This window comes from Gymnogyps californianus, chromosome 3, assembly GCF_018139145.2.
Source record: "Gymnogyps californianus isolate 813 chromosome 3, ASM1813914v2, whole genome shotgun sequence".
In the NCBI taxonomy this organism is placed as follows: domain Eukaryota; kingdom Metazoa; phylum Chordata; class Aves; order Accipitriformes; family Cathartidae; genus Gymnogyps; species Gymnogyps californianus.
The window spans coordinates 27,914,020-27,938,629 of NC_059473.1; the positions used below are offsets into that span (position 1 = coordinate 27,914,020).

At 37.6% G+C, this 24,610-nt stretch overlaps 1 protein-coding gene across 1 annotated transcript in view; it reads right to left on the bottom strand.

Annotated features, from left to right (window-relative positions):
- Positions 1-209: 209 nt before the first annotated feature.
- The window catches only part of HAAO (3-hydroxyanthranilate 3,4-dioxygenase), a 34,554-nt gene continuing 10,153 nt past the window's right edge, over positions 210-24,610 (bottom strand). Inside the window, exons 3-10 of the mRNA XM_050895039.1 lie at positions 20,706-20,789; positions 18,917-19,023; positions 15,935-16,024; positions 15,173-15,216; positions 4,183-4,328; positions 2,971-3,039; positions 1,700-1,782; positions 210-288 (exon numbers count right to left, since the gene is read on the bottom strand). Coding sequence (XP_050750996.1) covers positions 210-288; positions 1,700-1,782; positions 2,971-3,039; positions 4,183-4,328; positions 15,173-15,216; positions 15,935-16,024; positions 18,917-19,023; positions 20,706-20,789 — 702 coding nt within the window. The remainder of the gene's footprint in view (positions 289-1,699; positions 1,783-2,970; positions 3,040-4,182; positions 4,329-15,172; positions 15,217-15,934; positions 16,025-18,916; positions 19,024-20,705; positions 20,790-24,610) is intronic.

Genomic DNA, 24,610 nt, shown 5'->3' on the forward strand with positions numbered 1-24,610 from the left:
GTTTTTTAAAAAAATACTGATTGTAGATTTTGCTGAAACTTTAACTACTTTGGGGAAAAAAGTTTAAACGGGGCACAGCACTTGAATCCACTTAATTCAGTGTAATGATTGTGTTAGACTATTCAAATTTCCAGGCATTTTGACTAAAAGATCATTAAGATAAGACAAGTAGGTTAAAACTTAGTTATCAAAGTCAACTGGCACAGGAGCTAGGTATAAGGCTGCTTGCGTTTTGGATCCTGAGCAATGCAGAGCGCGATACACTCTTCTGTTCTCTTCCAGCAGTACCTGGAAAAATAGAAAGAGAGATGATCCAATGTGTATGGGGGGAACCACACACTCAAACCAACAACTAAAACATTGATGCTACTGAAAAATAGGGGAAAACAAACAGGTTCTGTTCTGATTACATTTGTTCTCTTTCCATATTGGTATATCTTATGATATTTCAGGGAATTACTCTTCACCATCACTAATATAAGCCAAACATCATGACATGGTGGGGAAGAATGTATATTTACTTATGGATGAACCAAGGGGGAAGGCATCTATTCTGATCTCGGTGACATGAGGATTGGAACAGAATCACCTCAGTACAGATACTATTTTAATGAAATAAGTATCCACAAATTCAATAGTATTTTTCTTGTGGTCATCACTTTTGTATTAGCTGTTTCTGTGCCAGTTGCAGAGATGGCCAGAGATCAATCAGTGTGCAACAGTGATGCATACAATAAAAGGTGCCTGCTGTACAGATCTGATAGACGTCTTAATGCAATATGAACTGTGCTGGCAGATCTCTGCATGTGCATCATGCCATGATTTTGAAAACACACGCTCATTGATTGGACTGCAGGACTGGGAATTAATTTAAGATAACTGATTTCACAGAAGTGATGGAAGTAATGGTGAAGGGAGGAGGTGGCTATGTGTTGGAATCACAGCTGCAGAGAACAGTTCTATGCACAGCTGGATGGTTTCAGCTCTTTCAGCAAATGTTTTTAGTGCTGTACAAAAGGTGCAAATGTCAGCACTACTACTTATTAGATTTTTCCTGTAGGAAAGAAGGCCATTTTTATCATCTGCCTATAATCTGCTGCATTGCATTACCAGTAAGTATACAGCATCCTTCGTGTTCTTCATGGTGGGCACTTTATCAGCTTATGCCACTCTTCACAAGAGTTGGCAAGTACTTTCCCTTTCCGTTCTCTCTGGAAACTATTTTCATGGTTTTTTTTCCTTTACACATATCATGTGTGTCATGATTATGAAACAGCCATATGCATCCTACTCCAGGAAGAGAGCTGTGTTCTTAGTCTGAACCCCAAATCTTGCTGCATTGATGTTGATTAAGCCTGGTCTGAAGCTTAGAGGATCTGCTGTGCTTGCCGATCAGTGTATTCATGCCGTCTACCTTTATGCATGGTCTTTTGCATGCTGCTTTTTCTTGGTAGTGCTTATCTTCTTTATTTTCCCTAGCTTTAACCATAAGCGGTGAACTAGAATGAATGTCTGGCTCTGTTTTCTCCTGAAGACACTTTTGCCTTGAGGAATAATGGAGTCTATTGCAAATCCTGCATTCACAGATGCTATGTTTCTGCACCAGCTGATGTCCAGCCTGGTGTGGACCAAATACACAGAATTTATGTTGTTTGAAGCTGGGAAATCACACATTGAACCACTGTTCATCTCTACTCACGTAGACTGGGCATGGACAAGCAGGCTGTCACCAGCAGATAGAGTCAGGGTTTTACCATCCATGGTAACAGTCGATGTGCCCTCCTGAAGGGAAAGAACAGATAACCAGCTTTTAATTTTCCATGTCTTGTCACTAGCAGAAAGAAAATGCTGCAGGTAAGTATGGAAATCTTTCCCACTGAAAGAGCACTTCAAACCTGCTCTGTATTATGAGGCCTAGCTAAATATTCAGCTCATCTTCCCTGTCCAACACTATTAGTATCAATTAAAACATGCTTCATTGTTCATTGTTCCCCATCATAATGCAGCAACCTATTGCCTGACTCTTGGGGTACACTGCTACCAATCTAACCTAGCAGCCTGCAAGTCGGTACTGCTCTGGAAATTACAGAGATAACATCCTGGAGTACTTCAAGCTCCTCTTCTACTTTTCTGATTGCTAATATCTTTTTAAGTCTTGAAAAGCAGTTCACAAGTCAGCAGGGAGCTGACAAATCACTAATAGGAGTCCATCCCCACTGGAATGGACTTGTCATTATCTTGTTAAGCAGAGGAGCCAGGTTCTTGTCAGCAACAAGGTCTTGATTGCATAGGCTGCTGTAAACTGCAGTGTAAACAAATGTCTTTCAAGATTACTATGTCTTTAATTAGTATTTGGTAGTCCTTGTGAATTTCAACAGAACAGGAACTGATAGAAATATGTGCCTCCCAAGCTAGCCTGATTTGTGTAAATGAAAACTAACTTTTCTCTGTTTTTCCCTTGGGCTGCAAATGTTTCCTAGAAGCCAGTTGAATGAAGGGCATCTGGATCACCTACCACCATGCTTTAGTATAAACAAGTTCTCAGTTAGACTTTTTTATTAGCTTATTCTACCTGATTCCAGTTTGACTTCAGTTTGAGGACAAATGCTTCAAGGCAGAAGTAATAGGTGATGCTTTTTTATCACTTGGAGGCATTCTGATATATTTACAGGATACACCCTAGGTAGGGCATATTAAAATCCCCACCAAGACCTGATGGAGGATGCCAGTATCTCTGTCCTCAACATACAAGATGAGGAAAAAGAGAGACTGTTTTTATGGTGGCAGTAGTTTAGTTGTTTTTCATCATAGTTTAAAGCTGAAGGGTGGTGCCTGTTGATGATCTTTTCTATGAGAAGGAAGGTAATCATTTTAATTTCTGCTGCTGGTGCTAGAAAGCTTTACTACTGTTCAGTCTGCTCTGAACTGAAACATGAACTCATTGGTTAACAAGTGTGAATTGTCACATACCAGCTGCCATATCCAGATATCTGAATTCTTTTTACTTTTCTCAGTTGTTCCTGGTCCATAAGCTATAACCTTTAAAGAAAAAAAAAAAAAACAGGGAAGAAAAGTAATGGATTCATCCCAGTGACCAAAGTGTACATATTCATCTTCCTACAGCATTTAAAACATTCTATTTTTACAGAAAAATGTTCATAGAAGATGATGTTATTTCTACAGACATTAAAATTCACATTATGTTTGGTATTCTCATATTGATTCCTACTGATAAAAAGGGAACTGATCACACCTGCCACTCCTTATGCTCCTCTGCATCCTCACTTATCTATTCCTTCTGCCTCCTCCCACTCTCAGCTTTGCATCTATATCCTTCCTGCTTCTGTTCTTGGAACAGGCACTTCCTCCTCATGAACTCTGGGCCCTGTCAAGAGCCTGTTGAAGTAGAAAAGATTCTTCCATTAACATTAAAAGAGCTGCAGACTGGACCTTATTTTTCTCATTATCTGCCCTTTCTGTGTTCTTCCTGACAGTCCCACACTCTCTGTCACTTTGCTGTCAAATGTATTGGATTCTTCCGAGTGTGACTCCGAGTCACCCAGGGAAAGAATATGTTTTGTAAACTATCGTGCGTACAGCACAGATATCACATGGTGACAGCTTCATTTACACCCAAACTAGACTGTGTTTGACTAAACTGAGAAGTGCAATGCTTTAGCACAGCCCAGGCTCTCTGGTGCTGTCCGGTTCTCCTTGTTTCCACTTCATGTAGATTGAGGGGGAGGAAAAAAAGTGTATTTACACACCCAGATTAGACTTGGCACCAAGAATGCTGTTCAAACATATAGGGAAGCCGAACACACTTGTGAGTAGTATTTGCATCACGCTGGTGTTTCTGATTTGGGAAATATAGGGGGGTAGGGGGGTGGAGAGAGAAAGCTGTTTCAATCCCAAAGGAAATGGATGGAAATAAGGTTCAGGTTGATTCTGTGAACGGAAGTATCTGAGCTAGGAAGCCCCTGCTCTAAGCTAATCAAATCAATGGACGAAGACAGGCACTTCCGAAGGGCAGGGCAGGCTAGGACTGAGTTGTTCTGTAGGGGTGCGTAACTTTCTCTGCTGACCACATATTGTTCCCAGGCCTGGATTCACTCAGTCTGAACAGTATTGTCTGTACCTTTAAAAATATCCCTCTCTTTCAGAGAAATTAGACTTCCCTACCTCTGTTTCAAAGTTGTCTCCAAACATACTCAAGGATTTCTTCAGTTTTATTTTGCCACGATGATCATTTAACCAGCCTTGGAAGGAAAATGGCTCCATAACAGAAGTGGAATTTAGTGGGAAAGGTGTTTCTTTCAGGAGTTCGTCTGTAAGCAAGGCAGAGGGCTATCAGTGACGCTTGCTTCCCTTGATCTTTGCAAATATTTTACTGTTGTTTACAGCACAATGGGTTCAATTTACAGATATTTTCTAGTCAAAAATCAGTTATAACAGCAAACAGTGCTATGGTCATTATCAGAACTTCTTACTTGTGGTTGTAAGATGCATATATATTTGTGTATCTTTTCCGAGTTGCTGCTTAGAAGCTGTTGTCAGAACTGTTGTGCATCCACACTTGTTAAAAATGCATTCAAACAGTATGCAATAGACTATCTAGTTCTTGCTGGCAAATTCTTCATTCTCTTTCAGATCAGCTTTTGCACTGGTAAAAGCTGATGTATCATCTCTGAGCCTTTGCTGAGTCACCCCTTACGTATCCCCATATAAGTGGAATTAGGACCATAGAATCAGCTTACTCTACGTCTTTTACGTAGTTAGTACTGGCTTTTATGTTTCTACTCCCGTATGTGTTTTTTAAATACACTGACCACACTGGAGCAAACCGGTTATCACAACCTTAAATTTAATAAAATGCCTTTTTTGTGGTGTTCCTGGAGTTGTAGCCGGATTTAATTTCCAGTAATTCTCCTTCATAACTGATTTGATTTAAAATAGCTGGAGGACTGAATGCAGTTTCAGTGTAGCTGGTGAAATTCAAGATTTGTGCTCTGTACTGCTGGTATATGAAATTAGCTTTAGTTATTTACCAGCTCACAGCGAAGTGCAGAGACAGCGCAATTGCCTTGGTGATCCCAAGTAGTTTGTTCCAAGATGCCATGGGGGAACACACATAGAATAATTTCAAGTGATAATGCCAACTAGATGCAGGAAAAACTCACTAGATGGCTGTCTCCCAAATGCATTGAGGTAATAAACTTGCAGCCAAATCTTAGTCTTGGTACCAGTAATAGAGTAGGAGTTTTTAAAGTATTAGTGTGTTCATTATGCAATGTTCTGGTTCTTTTCTAAAGCTGTATTTCACTGCTCTACAGTGTTTTGAATGTATCATTTCAGTTTTTCCTGGAAGGCCATTTTGCAGGCAATCTTTGAACAATATGTGAGAAGGTCAGTGCATCCAAGGGATAGCAGTGTACTGAATAAGCTACTGCTGTTTAACAGATCATAATAAGCAGCGAGTATCTACATCCAACTCCAGACAATCTGGATGGGATGCTAACCCTTTTATTGTAGAAACAGGTTTTGCCATTCAAATTTCTTCTCCATTATACTAAATTAAATGGAAGCAGTCAACATGTTTCTGCAAATGATTTGTCTCAGCAATGCCTCTTTCAGGAAATACTGAAAGCAATCTGAAGAAATATGCAGCAAAATAGGAATTTTTTTATTTGAAAGCTTTTTGCCTTCAAGCTTTTAAAAAAAAAAAAAGCATCCTACTTTTACATTAACTCAAATATTTAACACGCTTTTATTGAAAAGCAAACTCCTCCAGAGAAATTAAGAAGCACCAGAAGGAAAAAGAAAATGTTTACATTAGATTTATTCTAATCTGGGCCTGGAAACACTAACAAGATCTAGTCTGAACATTCTATATTTTATTGTTTGATAATACTAAAAAGTAGTGGTAAGGTCATTGGTGATTTATCTTCACACTGAATACTTATACACTTTTTCCTTAAATTATGGATATGCTCAACTATAGCTATATTGGAAAGTTGGTTTTTGGCTAGGGCAAGATACAAAATAAAGGTCTAAAATATTATGATATATACACACACAGCAGAGGAGAAGAAAGACATTTTATCAGAAGGTACTCAGTGCAGTTAGTATTCCAATAAATTTTTAAATATTTTGTTTCATTAATAGCAGCAATCTTTACCTTCTAAAGTAATATGAAGATGACAGAGTTTTTTTCTGTTATCAGAATAAAACAGGTCACTCTTGAATTTAGAAAAGCCTTTTGGAATAAAAGAAAGTTACCCATTGGTAGGGCTTTCTACTAAAATGCATGTCCTAGTTGAGACAGTTTAAAAAAAAAAACAAAACAAAACCCAAAAAACAAAACAAACAAACAAAAAACCCAAAACCCGGTATATAGCACCTAGTAGCGTAAGAGAGACATACCGAGAAGCCATGGGTATCCTGCTCAGCTCAAGGGGACACATCTTCTCCACAGGTTAAGAATTCCAGCATCAAGCTAACAAGTAAGTTCAGACTTCATATGCTGGAGAATGGATAGCAAAAAGCTGAGTCTCTAGGGTGAGCACTGTGATGTTTTAGGCAAGCAGAACTATGAATGCTCCCCATGAGCTGCAAGGCATTCGGGGTACAAAAAAGCCAAAGTACTTGTTTGTGTTCTGACCAAGAAGCAACACAAATCTAACAATAAAAAGTAACTATCAACTTCTAAGTTTGTAGCTTAACTTCTGTCACTTATTGCCTGTACACATAATTTTGCTAGTTTTCCTCCTTCTAGTGATCTCTGACTCCAGCTGTCCTGATCAACAAGGACAACACACACAAGACAACAGTAAACAGTGACCTGTGCATGCTTAGTGCCAATGTAATGTGTAATACATCCTATGCTTATTGTGAAGCACTGTCCTTTCTTGCTTGTGATGTATAGGCACTTTCTAACAGTTTCATTTACTTCCAAGTAAAGGTGGGCTCTTTTTTTTTTTTTTTTTTTTTTTTTTTTTATTTAGACTTTAAGTTCTTCAGGAGAACAGCTGTCTTTTGACACTTGTCTTGTCAGCGGGCCCTGGTCTCTGATGAGCTTTTAGCTTATTACTAATTTGATGTTAATGACACTTGCCAAGTGATAGCATAACAGCCTTTGAAAACTGAGTCTGCACGAAATGAACCTTTAGTGGGATCCCGTACAATGATTTGATTACCTGTTACTGCAGAACAAATAAGAGAGGACTGTGATGGTGAAGTACATGACGTACGTCTGTATATTATTAATAGCCTACTTGACTGTGTCCTCATTTAACCCTGATACTTATCCCTTGCATGATGCTGAAAGCTGCAGGTGCCCTAGCACTTGTGAACTTGAGCTAATGAGCTACAATGAGGAAGATCCAGTATTTTGCGATCCCACACATATCAGAGTTGAAGCCTGGTGCTTCCAAAGGAACTGAGTGTTTCTTATCAGGCTAATGGCTTATATTTAGATACTGTTACATATATTTCTGCTTAGCCTGTACATTAGCTTTCAATAATATCTCAGGAAGTGTGAGTTGGTGTGCTTCCAGAGTTCTTATGCTCTAGTAATACTGTGAGACATGGAGACAACATGTTTAATGATGGTAAAGGTAAAAATATGCCAGCAAAATGCAAGATGGCAATTCTAAGCTAGTCAGCTAAAAGTCTTGTGTATGTATCTCCAGGTAATATATCACTAAGTGGAACATCAAATCTAATATTTTCTTACGTGTTCAGGAGATCCATTTAAATAGTTCAATAGTAAAGTCCATTTTTGTAGATCATTATTATTAAATATTCATATCACAGCAATGTGTTCTTTATGGGTTTTATAGCTCTTTTCAGCTTTAAATTAGAATGTGATGATATCATGTTAAGCTGAAAAATACATCATGTTTGCCGAATGAGTTTGTAAATATTTAAAAAAGGAAATTACAGGGTTTAGAGGAAGTTGATTTCAGTTAAACAATAGAGACTGTACTGAGACTGAGAATATGAAGCTGTGCAAAAATGGAGAGAACAACTTGCAAGAAAACAGCCAGTGAATGTACAGGTAGTTACAGCCTCAACAGAGACCATCTGAGGAAGAACTTGAACTTGCTGGGAGTACTGTACTTCTGATAGCAATAAAGAGGACAGGTAAAAGAGGACTGCCGCTGGCCTACCAGGTATATGTGGGTGTATTTGCTTACCCCAAACTCGCACGTTACATGGAAGCTTCCCATTCCCTACCCCAGCGACGTGCCTAAGCTTTCTTGTCAAGAAATCGGACCATCTCATTCTCCCAGAGTGTTTCTTGAGGCCTACTATCCCCAAGCTCTTCCCATAGCTCTCTTGCAAACCTTGTTTCTTCGAGATTTGTTGCAAAGGAAGAGAGCAATAAAGCACATGAAATACAGTATATTGAAATAGTGACAACTATCAAACTGATTACATGTTGGTTTTATGAAAAACTATATTTTTCAGTGACATGCCGTCCTTCGCTTCTAGGCAGCACGTTCTAGATGGAACAATCTTCAAATCTTTACATCGCCTTATATGTTCTTACTAATTATGAAAGCCCGTCCACCCTAAGTTACTGTGCTGCCTCAGAAACAGTCTGTCCCTGCATGCTGTGGCCCCATCTCCATGCAAGGATATGAGAAAGTTCCTTACAAATGGTGTCTCCCTCTGTAAAAGCAGAAGACATCCTTATCCAAAGTGGGGTAGTTAGATCCTCTTTGTTTTGTTATCCTTTAACTGAGGATAAAATGGTCCGGACTAGGAATAAACAGCTCATAAGTTATTTTAGAATTATGTATTCATTTATTTCTGTCCACTTTCTAATCATCCCTTCCATCTCTTAAAGAATACTATATCATAATGAATAGTTCTGATGTGACAGTTTTGCAGCATTTCATGTTTAATTGCCAATGCCAGCAATAATATATACCCTGGGATGTTCTTCCCATATGTGCCTACCTAATTCCTATGAAAAGTCTGCTTTATGCTCAATGTTAACAGAAACGTCAATGAGACTAGTAGGAGTTTAATACCTCTGGAAATAAAACCTGTAGACTGAGGGACATAATTTCAGGCATCTGGGTTTGAAAAAACCAAGTAGTTAGTTCATTCCATATAAAAATCCAGAGTGAAAGTACTGATGGTGACTGACTACTTCGGGGGTAGTTGGTTCATTTCACTGTTGTTGAGTATAGATGCAGAAACATTTAGCTGAAAATACAGCACTCGCTTGGTGTAATGATACATTTCCCTGTGTAACTATATTTGTTTTTGTAGCATGCCCTGAGAATTGGCATGACTGCTAATTTATGACTTGTCCCTGTAATTATTTCTAGGCACATTTTTCTTTGTGTCATTAAATCTATGCTGGAAACTAAACAACAATTTTTTTTTTTTACCTAATTGAAACAAAGAAGTTTGAGGAAAGATTTGAAAAATATTTTTGTAATAAAGAAATATAGCCTCTTCAAAAGGAGGTATCACCAGCCAGAAGGAAAGGAATAAATTAGAACAACAAAATTGCAAGATTTTTTTTGGATGATACGCTGTAGTTTGGGATTAAAAAGTTTAGTAGAAGTTTTCATATGGCAAATTATAGCAGCCATACTCCAGACATTATAATTCTACTTTATTTGTGTATTAAATGTTGCTGACTTAGGTTAGTTTGTCTGAGCTCTTAATCTCCAGTACTGGCTATATACTTATTTGGGACCGGTGTGGTGTGGAAAGTTGTTAAATATGAAGGGAGGGGAAATGGATGAAGCCAGTGAGAGGATGCATGGTTATACAGGATTGAAGGTGTATATTAGATGATTCTATTCACTTCTTCCACCTATGTACCCTTTGCAGTTCAAGTGGGCTTCAGGAGAGAGATGAACGTGACTTGGAAGTTTCTTAAAGGATTTAGGTATGACGGGATAAAGATGAACAGTGTATTTATGTAGGCATTTTTGCCAGAATAGAGACAACGAGGATGATATGAAAAGGGAGTAGATTCAAGTTGCTGATAAAAGTTATAGAGACAGTGTCTCAGAGAATTGTACAATTATGGTGGGTCTAGATAGTTTAAAATGATTGACTCTGTATCAGTTTGAATACTGTTCTGTCCTGGAGACCTCCTGGTGGCTGTTTGCAAAATAAATTCCCTAGAGGAACACTCTTTAATATCTAAATGCTCATATGCTGTTTCTTTTAATACAAGTACTCAAAGCAGAAAGAAGTAACATATTATAGGAGAGAAGGAGCAATCTATCTAGATATGTTGGAAGCCCTTAAAAGATGAGAGGAAGAGAGAATCAAATATTCAGTTTTCTTAACAGCTTCATAGCAAATAAAACTTATTTCCAAAATCATCATTCTTATTTAAAAAAAAACCCTACAGTGATAGTATCTTTAGAATTATTTCAATATACCTACAACAGAAAGGCACACATATTTATACAGTTATTTTAAGTTCAAAAGAATGGCCCTATATTTGCTCTAGTGTAAATGAAGACAGAATTTCTTCCTCTCCTTGTTTTTATTTTTCTGAGGTAGTTTTAATTGAATTAATACTGCCCACTAGCCAATTATCTTTATTCCTTAGCTTTTTCTTATTTTCGGTTATTAACACTCTTCTCTTTTGATGTGCTTGTTTTTATACACCAGTGAAACAAGACTGAACAGCAAATACTGTCTACAGAGGTTGCACTGGACTAGCTACAGAGGATGACAGTACAGAAGCCGATTTTTATAGCGCTAAGCTCACCCTTAAAACTTGTGTAATAGCACTACTGAAACCAGAAAACGTTTGTTTATAGACCATGCCCTAGGCTGTATGGTATTCCTACTCCAACTGACTGAAGAGAGCACCCAAATTTTCATACTCATTCAGATCCTTAGGTTTTGTCTGGTCTGAATCACAAGCACAGAACTGTGCTGTATTCTAACAATACTAACCAGATTTTAAGTCCAGACTGTAAATTACCTTAGATACACCCAGAATCGATGAAAATTTTGCTAGTGAAGTCACTACAGGACTGGTTTTTGTATTATGTATCTGTATGTCCACTGACAATAAAGCTTTTATGGGAATTAAAATTTCATTGATAATTAGAAGTAGATTAATTTGGATAAACAAAAACCTGACATTCTACCTACACCATTAATGTTCTTAAAGATCATTTTTAAACAAGCCTAACTTAGGAAAAGTCTTTTCTTGCACTTTTTCCCTTCAAATTTCACATAAAAGCAGCCTGGATGATTTCAGTGAGCATGGCAGGATAAACTTTTGAACTTCTGGATACTTTTGTGAACAATATTCAGCCATCACTGTTTATTAGAACTGGGGTTTGCCTGTCTGAACTGTCTATTGTCCTCTTGACTATAAAATTGGGATGAAATAGAAACCTTGAGAGAATCTTGCTTCCAGTCTGATTCAACTGAAAGTAGCAAGAGTTGTTTTGATAACTGTGATTCCTCATCTCAAAAACTGTGTAAAGTAAACTAAACCAACTTATCTTGAGTATTCCATGATTAGAGTATATCCTAAATATATTCATCCTTATTGATAAAAGGAGGGGAGAGTTTTCTCAGGCTTTATTTCTAGACATGGTAACAAAAGAAGCTAGTAATTCAGTACAAAACAGTTCCAGGGAATATGCCTCAAGTAAGGATTGCATGCAATCTATGTTTCTGATTGTATTTCACCTGATGGTACTTGAGTCCCTCTTCTAAAAATGTATCTTTTTAATAGCTACTGCTGTCTCTTCATATATTCTGAGTACTCTGCTTTCAGAGGGACTTGCCCTACTGTTGGCTGAGCCAGAAACCATAAATAAATCAAGAAAAAGTCTGGACTTAGGTATTTTTTTGTGTGTGATTTTTTTTTTTTTTTAAGCAATTGGAGCTTGATTGATTCCATTTATAGCTTTCCTCTGAGTGAGCTGCAATCAAGGGTTTCTTTCAAGATGTTTTTCTTCAATTTTATTCCATTTCTCTCTAAAAAGGTGAGGTGCTAGTTCAGGCTTATGTAGAGATGAACCTGCGAGTGCTTCAGCTGGCACTTTTAACTGAGGGGATTCTGGATTTTCAGAAGAGAAACTGAAAGAAGAGGCTGAAACCCAGCCCTCTGCACAGGCCAGCTCATATCTTGTTAAAATCTGTCTTGAGTGAAACATCATGAGAAACTGGTGGTAGCTTGTTATATGTTACAGGTGTCGTGCTGGTTGCTGAATTCTACTTCTTAAGAAAAATACAAGAGCTGCTGAGGGAATAAATCCAAAGCATTATTTCTCTATCAGTTGGGTATGCCTCCAGAAGGAACATATTACCAGCTTACTCAGATCTCAGTCAACTTTGTTTGAAAAAAATTTTTTTTTTTTAACACAGGTCTCCCTGACAGTTACAGGAGCTGCTAGCTAAAACTTAACTAAAAATCTGGAGTATTTTCCTCATGTATAAGACATCGCTGAGACTTTGAGCTTCTTATTGTCCATGAGAACTGAAAACTGGAAAAATGGAGCTGTTCCCCAGGCTGAAAGCCTGCCATGTAACTCCGTTGACTGCTCTTCGCTTATAGCAAGAGTTAAGCCAAGAGCATTTCAAATATTTGTTATCTTGACTTAGCGGCTAATCCAAGAGGAGAATCCATTCAGGGGAAAAAGACGTATTGAGCTCTGAGCAAAATAACTACATTTACTTGCCTTTTTTTTTTTGTCTTGAAAAAAACTTTTTTCAGCTTTAATGGAAGTCTCTCATGCCTTTTAGCCTTTTTACAGCTTTTGAATAAATTACAAGGAAAGAGCTTCTGTACTGGATTTATCAATAACAATTTCTCAGAGTTCTGTGTTTTAAAAAAAGTGTCAAGATGTATCATAGCTTCTGATTGATTGTCAGGTTTGTTCTTTAGCTCTAATCTTCTGCAAAAATATTAACAATATAAATCTTTAATGTCCTTTTTTTCTGCACTGATATAATTAATTTGTTACTGACATATAAGCTCTTAGCTCAGACTGGTGAGGGATGCTTATTGGAAATCACTGTATTGAACAAGGATAGTATGTGTGAGATGGTTTTTTTTTTTATTACAGCAGCATCTAGAGGCTTCATCTGAAATTATATTTCATCTGCTAGACACTGTATGAACACACAGTGAGAGACGGTACCTGCCCTACCTACCCTCCCTCCACCCCCGCAGAAAAAACCTCAAAACAACAAAACCCAAACATGTCACACAGGTGACATGCTCAAATTAAATAAATACATTTTGATGGTGCATATAACGAAAATATCTTGGAGACGACAACATTTTGTTTGTAGGAGACACAGAGCCTTTTTCTGAGAAGTACATTTTCTAGTCAGTCAAAGAGGCAATGCCAAAAGCTGGTTCAGCTGCAAAGTCTTTCAGGCAGGGTTTCTGACTGGCTTACCATTTCCTAATTGCAAGGGCTTGTAAGGTTGCTATCCCATACATAGGACTCTTCTGTGAACTTTTCATTTTGGTGACGATGATTTCGTCAACTATTTTTAAGAAAGGTGATGTTCATGCAAAAAAACATCTTTCCCCGATTTTAGGATTTGAGTAAGAATTTTGTTCCATTATTGATTGAGACAGCAGGCAGTAACATTTTTATGGTGACTAGCAACCTGAGAAATGGGATAGATGTGGAAATAATGTTTCGCTCAAACTTTTGTCTCTCTTAGAGTAATTCATAAAAATCATCTTATTTAAGACAGTTAGGAATGAATATGGAGATTAAGGACAACCGGTTCCAAAAACTTTTTAGAGAAGAGAGTTTATCTTTAACTTGTGGCAAGAGCTATGGAATTTAAGTTATGGGTGTGACTGAAGGATGACATTCAATTTTGTCATGTAGTTGTAAGAGTAGCTAGCTGGGTATTATGGCTGTGCATGTGTGCACACGCAGTGCACCTGAGCCATAAATTTCCTGGTTGGTGCAGGACATCCCCCAGTCAGTCATCTTCATAGATGAGACAATAGACTGATTTGAAACAACAAACCTAGTTGAGCAATGGGATTGACTGAACTGGTGGCCTTCACAACAGCATTTGGCTAACTGGTGCAGGAACTCTCCAGGTGGGAATCTCAGGCTACCCTGGAGATCCCACAGGCAGCTCCTTCTGTGCTTATGCTGATTTGTACTTTTCCATGTGTCGATTAAGAACCTCGCAATGTCATGGAGACTCTCCAGGTAGTTCCTGCAGCAGAACTGACCAGGTTGTACCTAACTAAAACACTTGCAAATAGTCCATAGAAACTGTTCCTGCAGGTGCAGAAATGGTCACAGTGTAGTCTTTTGTACATAGTTAAGACAGGTGGGTGGTATTTTGCACATAGTTTACGTTAATCAATAGCAATGGATCATGCATGTGCTGGATGTTCACGTAGAGCCGTGGGCCAACAGGATTGTAAAACTTCAGCAAAATAAGTTTCCCACTGAAGGTGCTGTTGCAAGTATCCTTGCAGTAGAGACTTCAGTTGCCATACAGAAAGCAACCATCATGTTTGAGAGATCTGATTCCTAAAGATAGTAATAAATTAGTTTTCTTTAACAGTCACTCTGTCGTATGTCTCTGTCCAACAGACTCAAGAGTGGAGTTACGACTGGAGAATCTGTTCCAGTGTGGAAGTTGCAATCACTATCCACAAACAGAGGCAAAATAAAAAATAGGGCAAGACAGCATGGAAATAAAATGTTAAATGGATCAGACCCTACATGAACTAGAAGTATCTGTCTTTTTCTAGGTGTCCTTATTTCCCAAGAGTGTATAGTTATTTCACAGTGTATGGTTACAGGTAAAGGAGTACAAGCAGGTATGGAGTGTATAGATTCAACTCACAAAAATCTCATTCTGCACAGTGAGAAATTAAATTTTGTTAGTATAAGACTTGAATGGCATGCAAGCATAGAGATATTGAGATTTCACACTGTACAATTACCCGATAGGTCATTATGATGGCATCACATGAACAACCAAGATGCTGTCAGTAATCACGTATATGGATTTTATTTTGGTTGGGGTACTGAAAGTAATTACTTCCCAAAGTAACTTTAATTTACATAATCAGAAAGAAAAACAGAAACTTAGTCATTTTATGTAGAGAGAATCATTGCTGTTCAGATACAATAATTGTTCTAATTCTGAAATTAATTTGCATTACCTGGGTTTGGTTTTCCAGTTTGATATTGTCTTGAATTGAAAAACCTGGAATAATAAACATTTAAACACTAGTAAAAAGTCATGTTCATGTTCTTAGTTTAACAAAGACTAGGCAGTAATACTGGCCATTAAGCTTTGTGCTGAGAATGGATGTGCCAGATCCTCAGCTACTATCACATGTATTGAACAGGGCTATACCTATTTCATTGACAGCGGGTTTGTCTGAAAGTCCTCCAAAATTCATGTCACTAAACAATTTCCTTGTTCACCTTTAGCAACTGTTTAACAAATTGATTAGTTAATTGATGACATTCACACATTTCCTAGAAAGCAGTTCTCTACCAAATTTGCCACAGTCCTGATTATTCATGAATAATATCGATTAAAAGTACTTAGATTAAAGCAAGAGTGAAAGAAGCCCTAAGGCAACTTAGTGTTTTACCTAGTTAACCTAGCATCAATTCAGTGTTAATTTTTCATTCAATTCTTTTGGCGTTTAGCAGCAGTGTGCTTTTACTTGTTCAAAAAGTATGTTCCAGATAGATGTGAGGAACACTTGATTTTAATATTTCTTTAAATCTGATTTAATGAGTTTGGGGTATACAAGATATGATAAAAAAGTTTGTAGACTAGCAATTAACTTTTAACAAGTCTATGTAAAATGCAGCATAAATAGAAAATTAACTACGTAAGTCACAGACTGATGAAGATCTATTAGATCATTTTGACCGTTCTTTTAAAATTCACACAGAAAAAAGCTTACTCTTGAATTATTGGTGTAAGTTGAGTGCCGAGATCTTCACAGTGAAACCATTTTTCAAAGAGGACATTAGTTGATTCTCCAACATAGTATCTGACAAAGTAAAAACATTAGTCAATCCTTTTATTAACTAACTGATCAGGCAGTTTCAGTCTTTTGAAGAAAATAGCTACTTGATGTTGTGTAAGAGTGTGTTATTCTCAAGCCTGGTGTACTTTATTCTGAAGAATGGTTATTTAAGGAAGCTTTCTGTTTCCCTGGTTAGCTGACTTGGTGGATGGGGTGCTCAAACTTCTGTGGAGGGCCTTGTAGTTCTGCTGATCAACCACAGATAAGTCACCAAATTCCTTTAGCAAACTTTCCAGATTTAATCCTGAAAACGATTGGTGCCATAGTCCCTTGGGACCGATAACTCTCACTTTGGATGTAGTTACTGCAAAAATAACTGGCCTCAAATACCATTTCCAGTAACTGCTTCCATGCAGCTATGAGATAAACGCTCATATTTAAGAGAGTCAGCTTGCTTATTGCCCATGCATGGACTGATAAGAAAACAAGGTGGCTTATGGACTTGTTTGCAAAAAATAGATGGTTGTCAGCTGTGTAAATTTGGGAAGTGTTGTTTAGCTCACTCCTCTGAAGAGGAACTTAGTGCTTCACTTGCATTATTTTATGTCTTAACAAATAAATAAATTGTGTTGAGATCAACAGGTCAAGGTTGCTGTAATCTATGGAATGGCAAATACAGAATTTACCTACAGATTTAAAAAAGACTGCATGGACTGGCAAGAGAGTGATGCTCCAGTACAGTCAACTCATATTGCGACGGATTGTAAATAGGTCCTATGTGTCCTTTGGGTTAAAGTCACTGGAATGTGTGTTTGAAGAGGGAAACAAGGGTTATATAATTATACTGTGCATATTTGTGTATTCATGTCTGTCTTATGTATCTATATACATGTTGTCCAGAAACTTTCTAAGAGCTCCCCGGCTCCTCAAGTTTTGCAAAAACAGGGTACTCGGAAGAGAGTAACATTATTAATGCCTCCAATATGGAAAAAGCTGTGCTACGAGCACAAATTTTGAACACAGAGAATCTACAGAGAGATGTTACAAATGTCTCAGTTGGGAAAAGGCTTTGCACCTGGGAAGGACTTTGCACGTTACTAGGTGTTAAAGAATCTAACCACACAACTAACATCAAACTTAGTTGTTTCTGTACTTGTTTACCATAGGATTAAGATTAGCTAGTGCATTTTTCTTATAGTACAAAGCATGTAATCATTACTTAGGCTGAAACACTGGGGCAGGCTACTTATTCTTCACTTGTACAATAAATGGCATGCTGGGGGCTCTGATTTATGACTGAGCCTTGCAGGCATGATAAATAATGGAACAGTAACGCAATATTAGACCTTAAGTCAGCGTACTTCAAAGTTAATTATGACTTCTTCTTGTACAGTCTTTGCTGCAGGTGGCTGGGAGTGAAAAAAGTTTGAGATTAGAGGTTCTGTTTGTAAATCCCCATCTCTCCCAGGAGCACACAGAGAGACAATGTAGGTTCAAAAGTATGACATGATTGTTCACTTCCAAAACTTCAGGTGTCTTTGTTCATCATGTCAGTGTGAAAACAAGGCCACTAAAAACCTCTAAGTGATTTATTTTCAGGCACCTGATTAGATATTGTCAATTAAGAGTGTGTTTTGTTAATCCAATTTTTTTTCCACCTGCAAACCATATGGCAACTTTTAGTTTAATTTCTCCACAAAAGCATAACTATATTGGAGTGCAAATGTCTAGATCTACCTGGCATCCCTAAAAAGGCATTCAGCACCTCTCTAACTCATACCATTCATAGACTTCATGTACAATGTAGGTTATTGTACTTAAAGTTACCTGAAGCTACTTATGTTCCTTTATTACAAATAAACATTGTTATCTGAATCACTGGCCAATTGTTTCTAGCTCAAAATATGTTTTTAATAATGTAAGTGCTCACGATCCACAGACCTGCAATGAAAGGGAAAAAAGGGACAAGTGCATAGATGAACAATATTTTAAATGAACTGCATTTGTCTTTAGCTTAGAATCCAATCAGGTGTTTTTTTGAATAGTCCCTTTCTTAGTTTCTTATTTCTTTCTTTAGCCTTTTTTGTTTGAATGAAAAACTGTATCTTTCTAGCTCTGCATATTCACAATCTTCCTGCTGTGACACCACCCATGCAACAATCAAAACTATAGGCAAAAGGACAGAAACAGTATGTTACAGATATTACTGCAGTTTTAAATCTTTATAAATTACATTAATAGCTGTAAACTCTCTTTGGTCAGTTGTATCTGGTTAATATCAAAACAGCTTTTCTAACTTGGCTAATGTTACTGCTGCGACTTGCCTTCTCAGACTTATGAATTCTGTATCACCACAGGACAAGGCTTAGTCCTGCTCCCACTAGGATACAAAGTAAACCTCTCATTTCTTTGAAGATGTTCTCGTAGGGCAATAAAAGCTAGGCAGAGGTGGGTACAATGTAGAGGGGTTAGTGTTAAGAAAATTGACTTTTGTTTCCAGCTTCCCACACACTTGCCAAGAAAGCTCCTCTTCATCTTTTTGCTTTCAGTGCTTACAAAGGAATTAATGTTCTGCTTGCCAGAACTGATAAAAAAATCTTTTTTGATTTGTGTTGTTACAGGGCTCTGAGATTTTAAAACTTAAGCCGATAGTAGTAAGCAATACATAAGTAGATAGCAATAACCACAACATGCACTTAAGACATTTCAACATGTTCCTTGTTTAACTAAATCAAAGGCTAAATGATGTCTCTGTTTATGTGTGTATAGATAAATAGATGTGTGGATAAAATTAGTACAAAATTGTCAGGGTGAATCTGATAAATTATCATGGGAGTAAAATACAGTATTGTATTGACATGGGAAATTAGTTTATGTTATGAATCCTAACAGATTAGCCAACAGTTTATACTTCACCTGAGCCCATCAATTTCTGTCTTTAATCTTTGCCTCTCAATCACAAGGCCCACAGTGTTTGCATATCTCTGAGGAGAATGAGGTATCCTAGCAGGTAGGAGGAACATCTGTTCAAAGAAATGGGACAGAATTAGTGTCAGGAAGTCTTTGTTCTTTGTGTTGTCCTTCCCCTGCCCCCCAACCTGCAAAATCCTCTGCTCCTTGCCCCACTTTTCCCTTACTCTTTGTTGATCCTGTGTTGCTCCTTTGCAGCTGCACCCACCTTGGTACCAACAGCCCAGCAGATACTGTTTCTGGCTTTCCCAGTGAATGAGGACCATTGACTCTGCAATCAGCACTGCCTTTAAGGCAGTCAGGTGCTGTCCTCCCAGTTCGATCATCATTGCTAGACACAATTGAAATGAAAATCTAACCAGTTACTCATCCAGAATTTATAAATTTACTGCAATTTCTGAGTAGCAGAAATGGAAATAAAAAGCAAGTTTGTCAGCTCAAGAAAATGTCTAAACTAATCAACCACATGTATCCCACCAACACAGTGAGCACCTGTGATTGCATGATGAGGAGTGTTATTCTCACCAGAAATAATTAACAAATATGAGGGGCTAATTACTCATGCAAGTGACAAGGCGAATAGGCAACATTTGGCTGGGAGAAGTCTATTACTGAAGTTTGAGAATAAACCTTTTTCTAGCAGCTATCTGGCTATGTAGGAAGGTGGTAAGCCTGTACTGTTCTTCAGCGCTACAGATTTCTTAGCCAAGTTTGGGCAAGTCATTACAATTTCTCTGCCTGCAAAACAGAGCTATATACATAGCTCTATATACATGATAGTGCCTCACTAGGACTAGTGTCAGTCTTCCCACTAAGGATATTGTGTGCTCCTTTTCATTAATGCTTCTGGTACATGCCAAGATCTCAGTTGGATGTATTTCTCCAGTGTGAAGTGTATTACCAGAATCTCACTGTCTATAGGTTTGAAAACATAGATCTGTTTCTTCATTGAAAATGTCATAATACTTTTAATGACATCAAGCTATTGGGTCTAATATATGTCTTCCATTTTAAAGGCTGGCCCCACTAGATCTAATAATCCTTTCAAAGACAGTGCAGTTCAAGCTTGTGACAATAATAATGAGTGGCAGTTGTAGCACATCTAACAACTTGTAGTAACACCAAGTAAAATATCTAGTCACACTCTCATTAAGAGCACTGCAATCTATGCTTTAGCAAGTCCACTACTATAAGGAAAAATAACTGAGTGCAGCTGGAATCATTTTATCCATAAATTCCTCTTTTAAAACTGTTCTCATATTGTGACGGTTGCAAAGGCTAGCTGTGAGGACTAAAGGCTGAAAATAGCTGAATCTCTTAACTTTCTAAGTTCTAGGTAGTTCGCTTAATGGTGTGTTTGGGTGGGTGGGCAGTATGTACCTGACAATGTGTAAATAAAAGACTGATCCTCTTGAATTCACATGGCAGATTCCATGCTATGCAGGGGAATAAGAACTCTTAGTTCTTATAGTCAGTATATTCCTGACTATCTGAATGGGCATCCCAAATGCTCAGAGAAATTTTTATCTGTTACTGAAGTCATGAAATGTTGAAGACAGTGTATTGTAGTTTGCTGTTAATTACATGGAATTTGCTATACTGCATTCAAGATTTGTTTTTTTTATCCTGATGCCATCTCTTGCACAGCAGGGATAAATTGATTTTTAAATACTTCATAAAATATTAATTTAACATACCTATGTACAACAATAACAGAAAAACAACCCTGTTTTACCTCCCCTTCTCGGATGACAATGTCTTTTTGTTTCCCATTTTCAATTATCTTCAAACACATATCTCCTTTAACCTGGTAAAAAAGCTGAAGGAATAGGAAAAAAACATTAAGGCAACTACTCTAAAACATTCTGTACTTCATATTCTGTATATAAAGGATACATGTATAAATACCTTCAATTTGTAATTGCAAATATTTACAGGTTTTTTCCTAACAATAAATAACAGAATTCCAACCTTTGTTGCTTTTGAAAATGTTACTAAATATGTATTATTTCCATTATCTTACATACATTTGACTAAGAGGTCTGTAACTGCTTACAGAGCTATTAGTGAACCCAGTGGAATTCCATTGCACTGTCTTTACTCCTGGGGATTACTCTTTGCAGGGCTGGGATGTTATCGTTCAGACATCAGTTAATTACACTGTATATAAAGCTTCATTTCAGATGTAGCAGGGTCTTCACTATTACATTCAGTCAAATTAAATGTCACTTTTCCAAATATGTATGCACAGGGTTTTGGGGTGTGTTTTTTCATTTTTTAATGGAGCTTTCTCATTTGGGAATAATTGCCCATTTGGAGGCTGTTCTGCTTGCTTTCTGTGGATACCCTCGAAACCCAGGAACAGCTGCTCCTCTTCCTACTGTGTATGTAAAAGGATTACATTCGAAGCATGTATAAGGACAGAACCACTGAACCCATAATTCTGTCTTCAGTGACCTTTCCACAGCTCTGTTTTCAGAGTAGCTTTGTGGGGGCTCTGAGGTGCTCAGACCTAGCCTCATGTTTCATGGCAGAACTGTGCTATGATCTGTAAGCAGGTCTCTCTGACCTGGAATAATGGGCACATTTTTCCTCGTTTTATATAATACGGAGCAGTAATGCTTCAAAAAGTCAACTTTACTTTTCTGCCACTCTCTGCCAAGCTTCTATATGCTTTCCATGTTCTGTTTGCCATATCTAGACACCAAACAGATTAATTCATATAATTGCTAGTGCAGCTGAAATTGTCTGAAACCTGATTAAAAGTTAGAACTATAACGAAAATAATTTTATTTATAGTAATTCACTACAATTTTAGCAAAATGGAAAATAAATAGGGGAAAGAAGAAACCACCAAAGTATATAAAAACCCAAACTAAACCTTTTCCAACATTAGAACAGCTTAATCTATTTTTTGAATCAGAATTATTTCCAAAAGAGTTTTGAAATATTAATACATGCCCCTGACAATTCAAGAAACACCTCTATGAACATAAGAAAGAATAAATATGCTGCCAAGGGAATGAAACAGTAGAGAGAACTGAAGATGTACTGGAAAAGAGCTCATGCTGAGAGCTCTTACATAAGTGAAAAGTTCACCTTGTGCCAGGGACATCACCACGGATAAATTATAACTCTTGTCTAGATGGCCACAGTGTCAGGCTACTTATCCTCCTTGCGCTTCATTTCCCCGTGTTCTTTTCCTGTCATTTTCTTTGGCGTTACTGAATGACCGTATAAAATGCTATAGTAGCCCTCATTACAGAGCACACCGGGCAGGACTAACGGCTCATTGTACAACATAAAGTGATTTGAATGGGGAAATGATGTCCCCTTCATTTCAAAAAAGACTTATCTAAGACTGTAACATCCTGATGGATTATCACACAGGCCATTGGTAATATGGCACTGGTAATGCTGAAATTGAAAGATCCTTTTTGAAACATTGAGCTTTGGAGTGTTATCTTCCCTATAACTACTGAGGGAGCTATTACTGAACACACGCATGGGACATGTAGGTGAGGGAAAGGACAACAGAGGCAGAGTTTTATTCTGCTTGTGACCGTGAATCATGCAGCTAAGCAAACTTTCTGGTAATGGAAGGCTAGAGAGGGAAAAGGGAACATCCAGTTCAGTAGTCGAGCATCACAGTCATAAGGAAAGATTCTGAACGCTAAATTTTGAATTAAAAGAATTGTTTTGCAATGGGAAAGGAGGAATGAGGTGGGCTACACATTGTCAAGAAAAGTGTTTTTCTGACTGAATTTAAATAGTACCTTTCACTGTAAATTATGGTCTATTCCTCAAAACTTTTTTTTTTGAAAAATGTCTGAGTGCTTCAGTCATCCATAAATCATCTGACGTAACTGTGATTAATACAAGTGGCAGTAATTACTGCATCTGCTGCTGTGCTTATATTATACCCTGAACTTTTATCAAGAAAACTGTCAACTGTTTAATATCTCAGTGAGTTACAGTCCATGCCCATTTCACAGGAGAGTTTGGCAATACAGTATTGTACTGTCTGTTTGCTGGAATGTGTTGGGTTTTTGTTTTTTTTTTTCCTAAATGCTGACTGAGCTTTGCCTTCTGGGCAAATCTAACTTTTCCCTAAGTATCTCCTGGAAAAATCAAGGCCTGAGTAAGGAAGTACTGGTGTGTGGGGGGGTCCGTGCACACATGTATGTACATACACAAATACATATGCATATATAGATAGACAGTAAGTCAGTAGAGTTCATGCCACCTGAAAATATAAGCTTTCCTAACTGGTCTGTTTTTACTGGAATAATCTGGTATCCATTCTCCACAGTAGTACTGAAAACTGAGGAAATGTGCAACATTTTGACTCTGTTAGCATCTTATTAACAACAAGGTCTGTTGTTACATGTTATATATAGATGTCCTTGCAGAAAAGCCTAGATTTGTACATTGCTAATGCATAATGGGTCAAAATTGGACATGGATTTGTCTTTCTGGGTGAAAAATGTGGCTCAAGGAAGAAACAAAGGTTGTTCACCAGTATTTTTATCCCTTTTGTTACTAAATGTGCTTATTTGTTTATTATCTCCTTCTTTTCTTCCTTTAATTTTCTAGACTTTTGCCTTTTATTTAGCTTTCCTGCTTACTATGTGGCATCTTCTCATTATGATTACACTAAAAACACCTCCTCTTGCTAATTCTCACCTTACCTCTAGAAGTTATGAGCCACCTAGAAGTCATTCTTTACCCTAAGCATAACATTTTTTATAACATTGCTCAATATGATCATTAAAACTGCAGTTATACCTATGAAAACTAAATTGAAAGCCCCTTAAGATTGAGAGTTTGTTTTTTGACTTATTTAATTTTCCTTAAATTCTCTTCACTGTAGGAGAATTACATCCTCCTTCCTTAGTTTGCTTCACCCTTCTTGATCATGGTTCAAACCTGATAGTATTGTGTTAAGCCGCAGTGAAAGGCAGCATGACCAGTGCTGAATCACTGTCAAGTCTGTAAAGGGGTATTTCACTCAGTTATGAAGACTCATAACATAAATTATGCAGGCATTTCTGGAGACAATAGGTGGAGATGCAGAGAGGTGGGAGTTCACTGTTCCCCTCAGTGGAAGCATCACTGAAGCTGCTTGTCTTGGTAGGAATTCATTTCAACAAGGTAGTAGAAAGTGTGGATACTACCTTAAAAAGAGCACTATCATCCCCACCATATTAACGTGGTGAGAATTCTATTGCTCCTTCATCCAGGTACATGTATCTTAGCAGAGTAAAGAAGCAGCATGTGGTAGGGGAAGAACACAGTATTTCTCATTGGTTTGTATAGGCCAATTAAAAAACAAGTCTATTTTATTTTATGTACAGCGATGTATGTAATTTAATTTAGATCCCCCTTTGATATCAAACTCTGCCTAGATGTAGGAGCCCAGAGCTCTGTGAGGGCTTTTGTAGCTGAGAGCTTATTCACTGACCTCTAAAGACACCTGCAATTTGCAGTGTACTTTGAGTACTGACTTCTTCTGAAAGTGGAATTTGGGATTGCTCAGCCACTTCTGGGATTAGGCTCTGACTTGGCATATCCTGGCTTGTATTGCTTGTCAGATTGCTAAATACTAAATTAATTTGCAGAGCAAATCAAATTCTGATG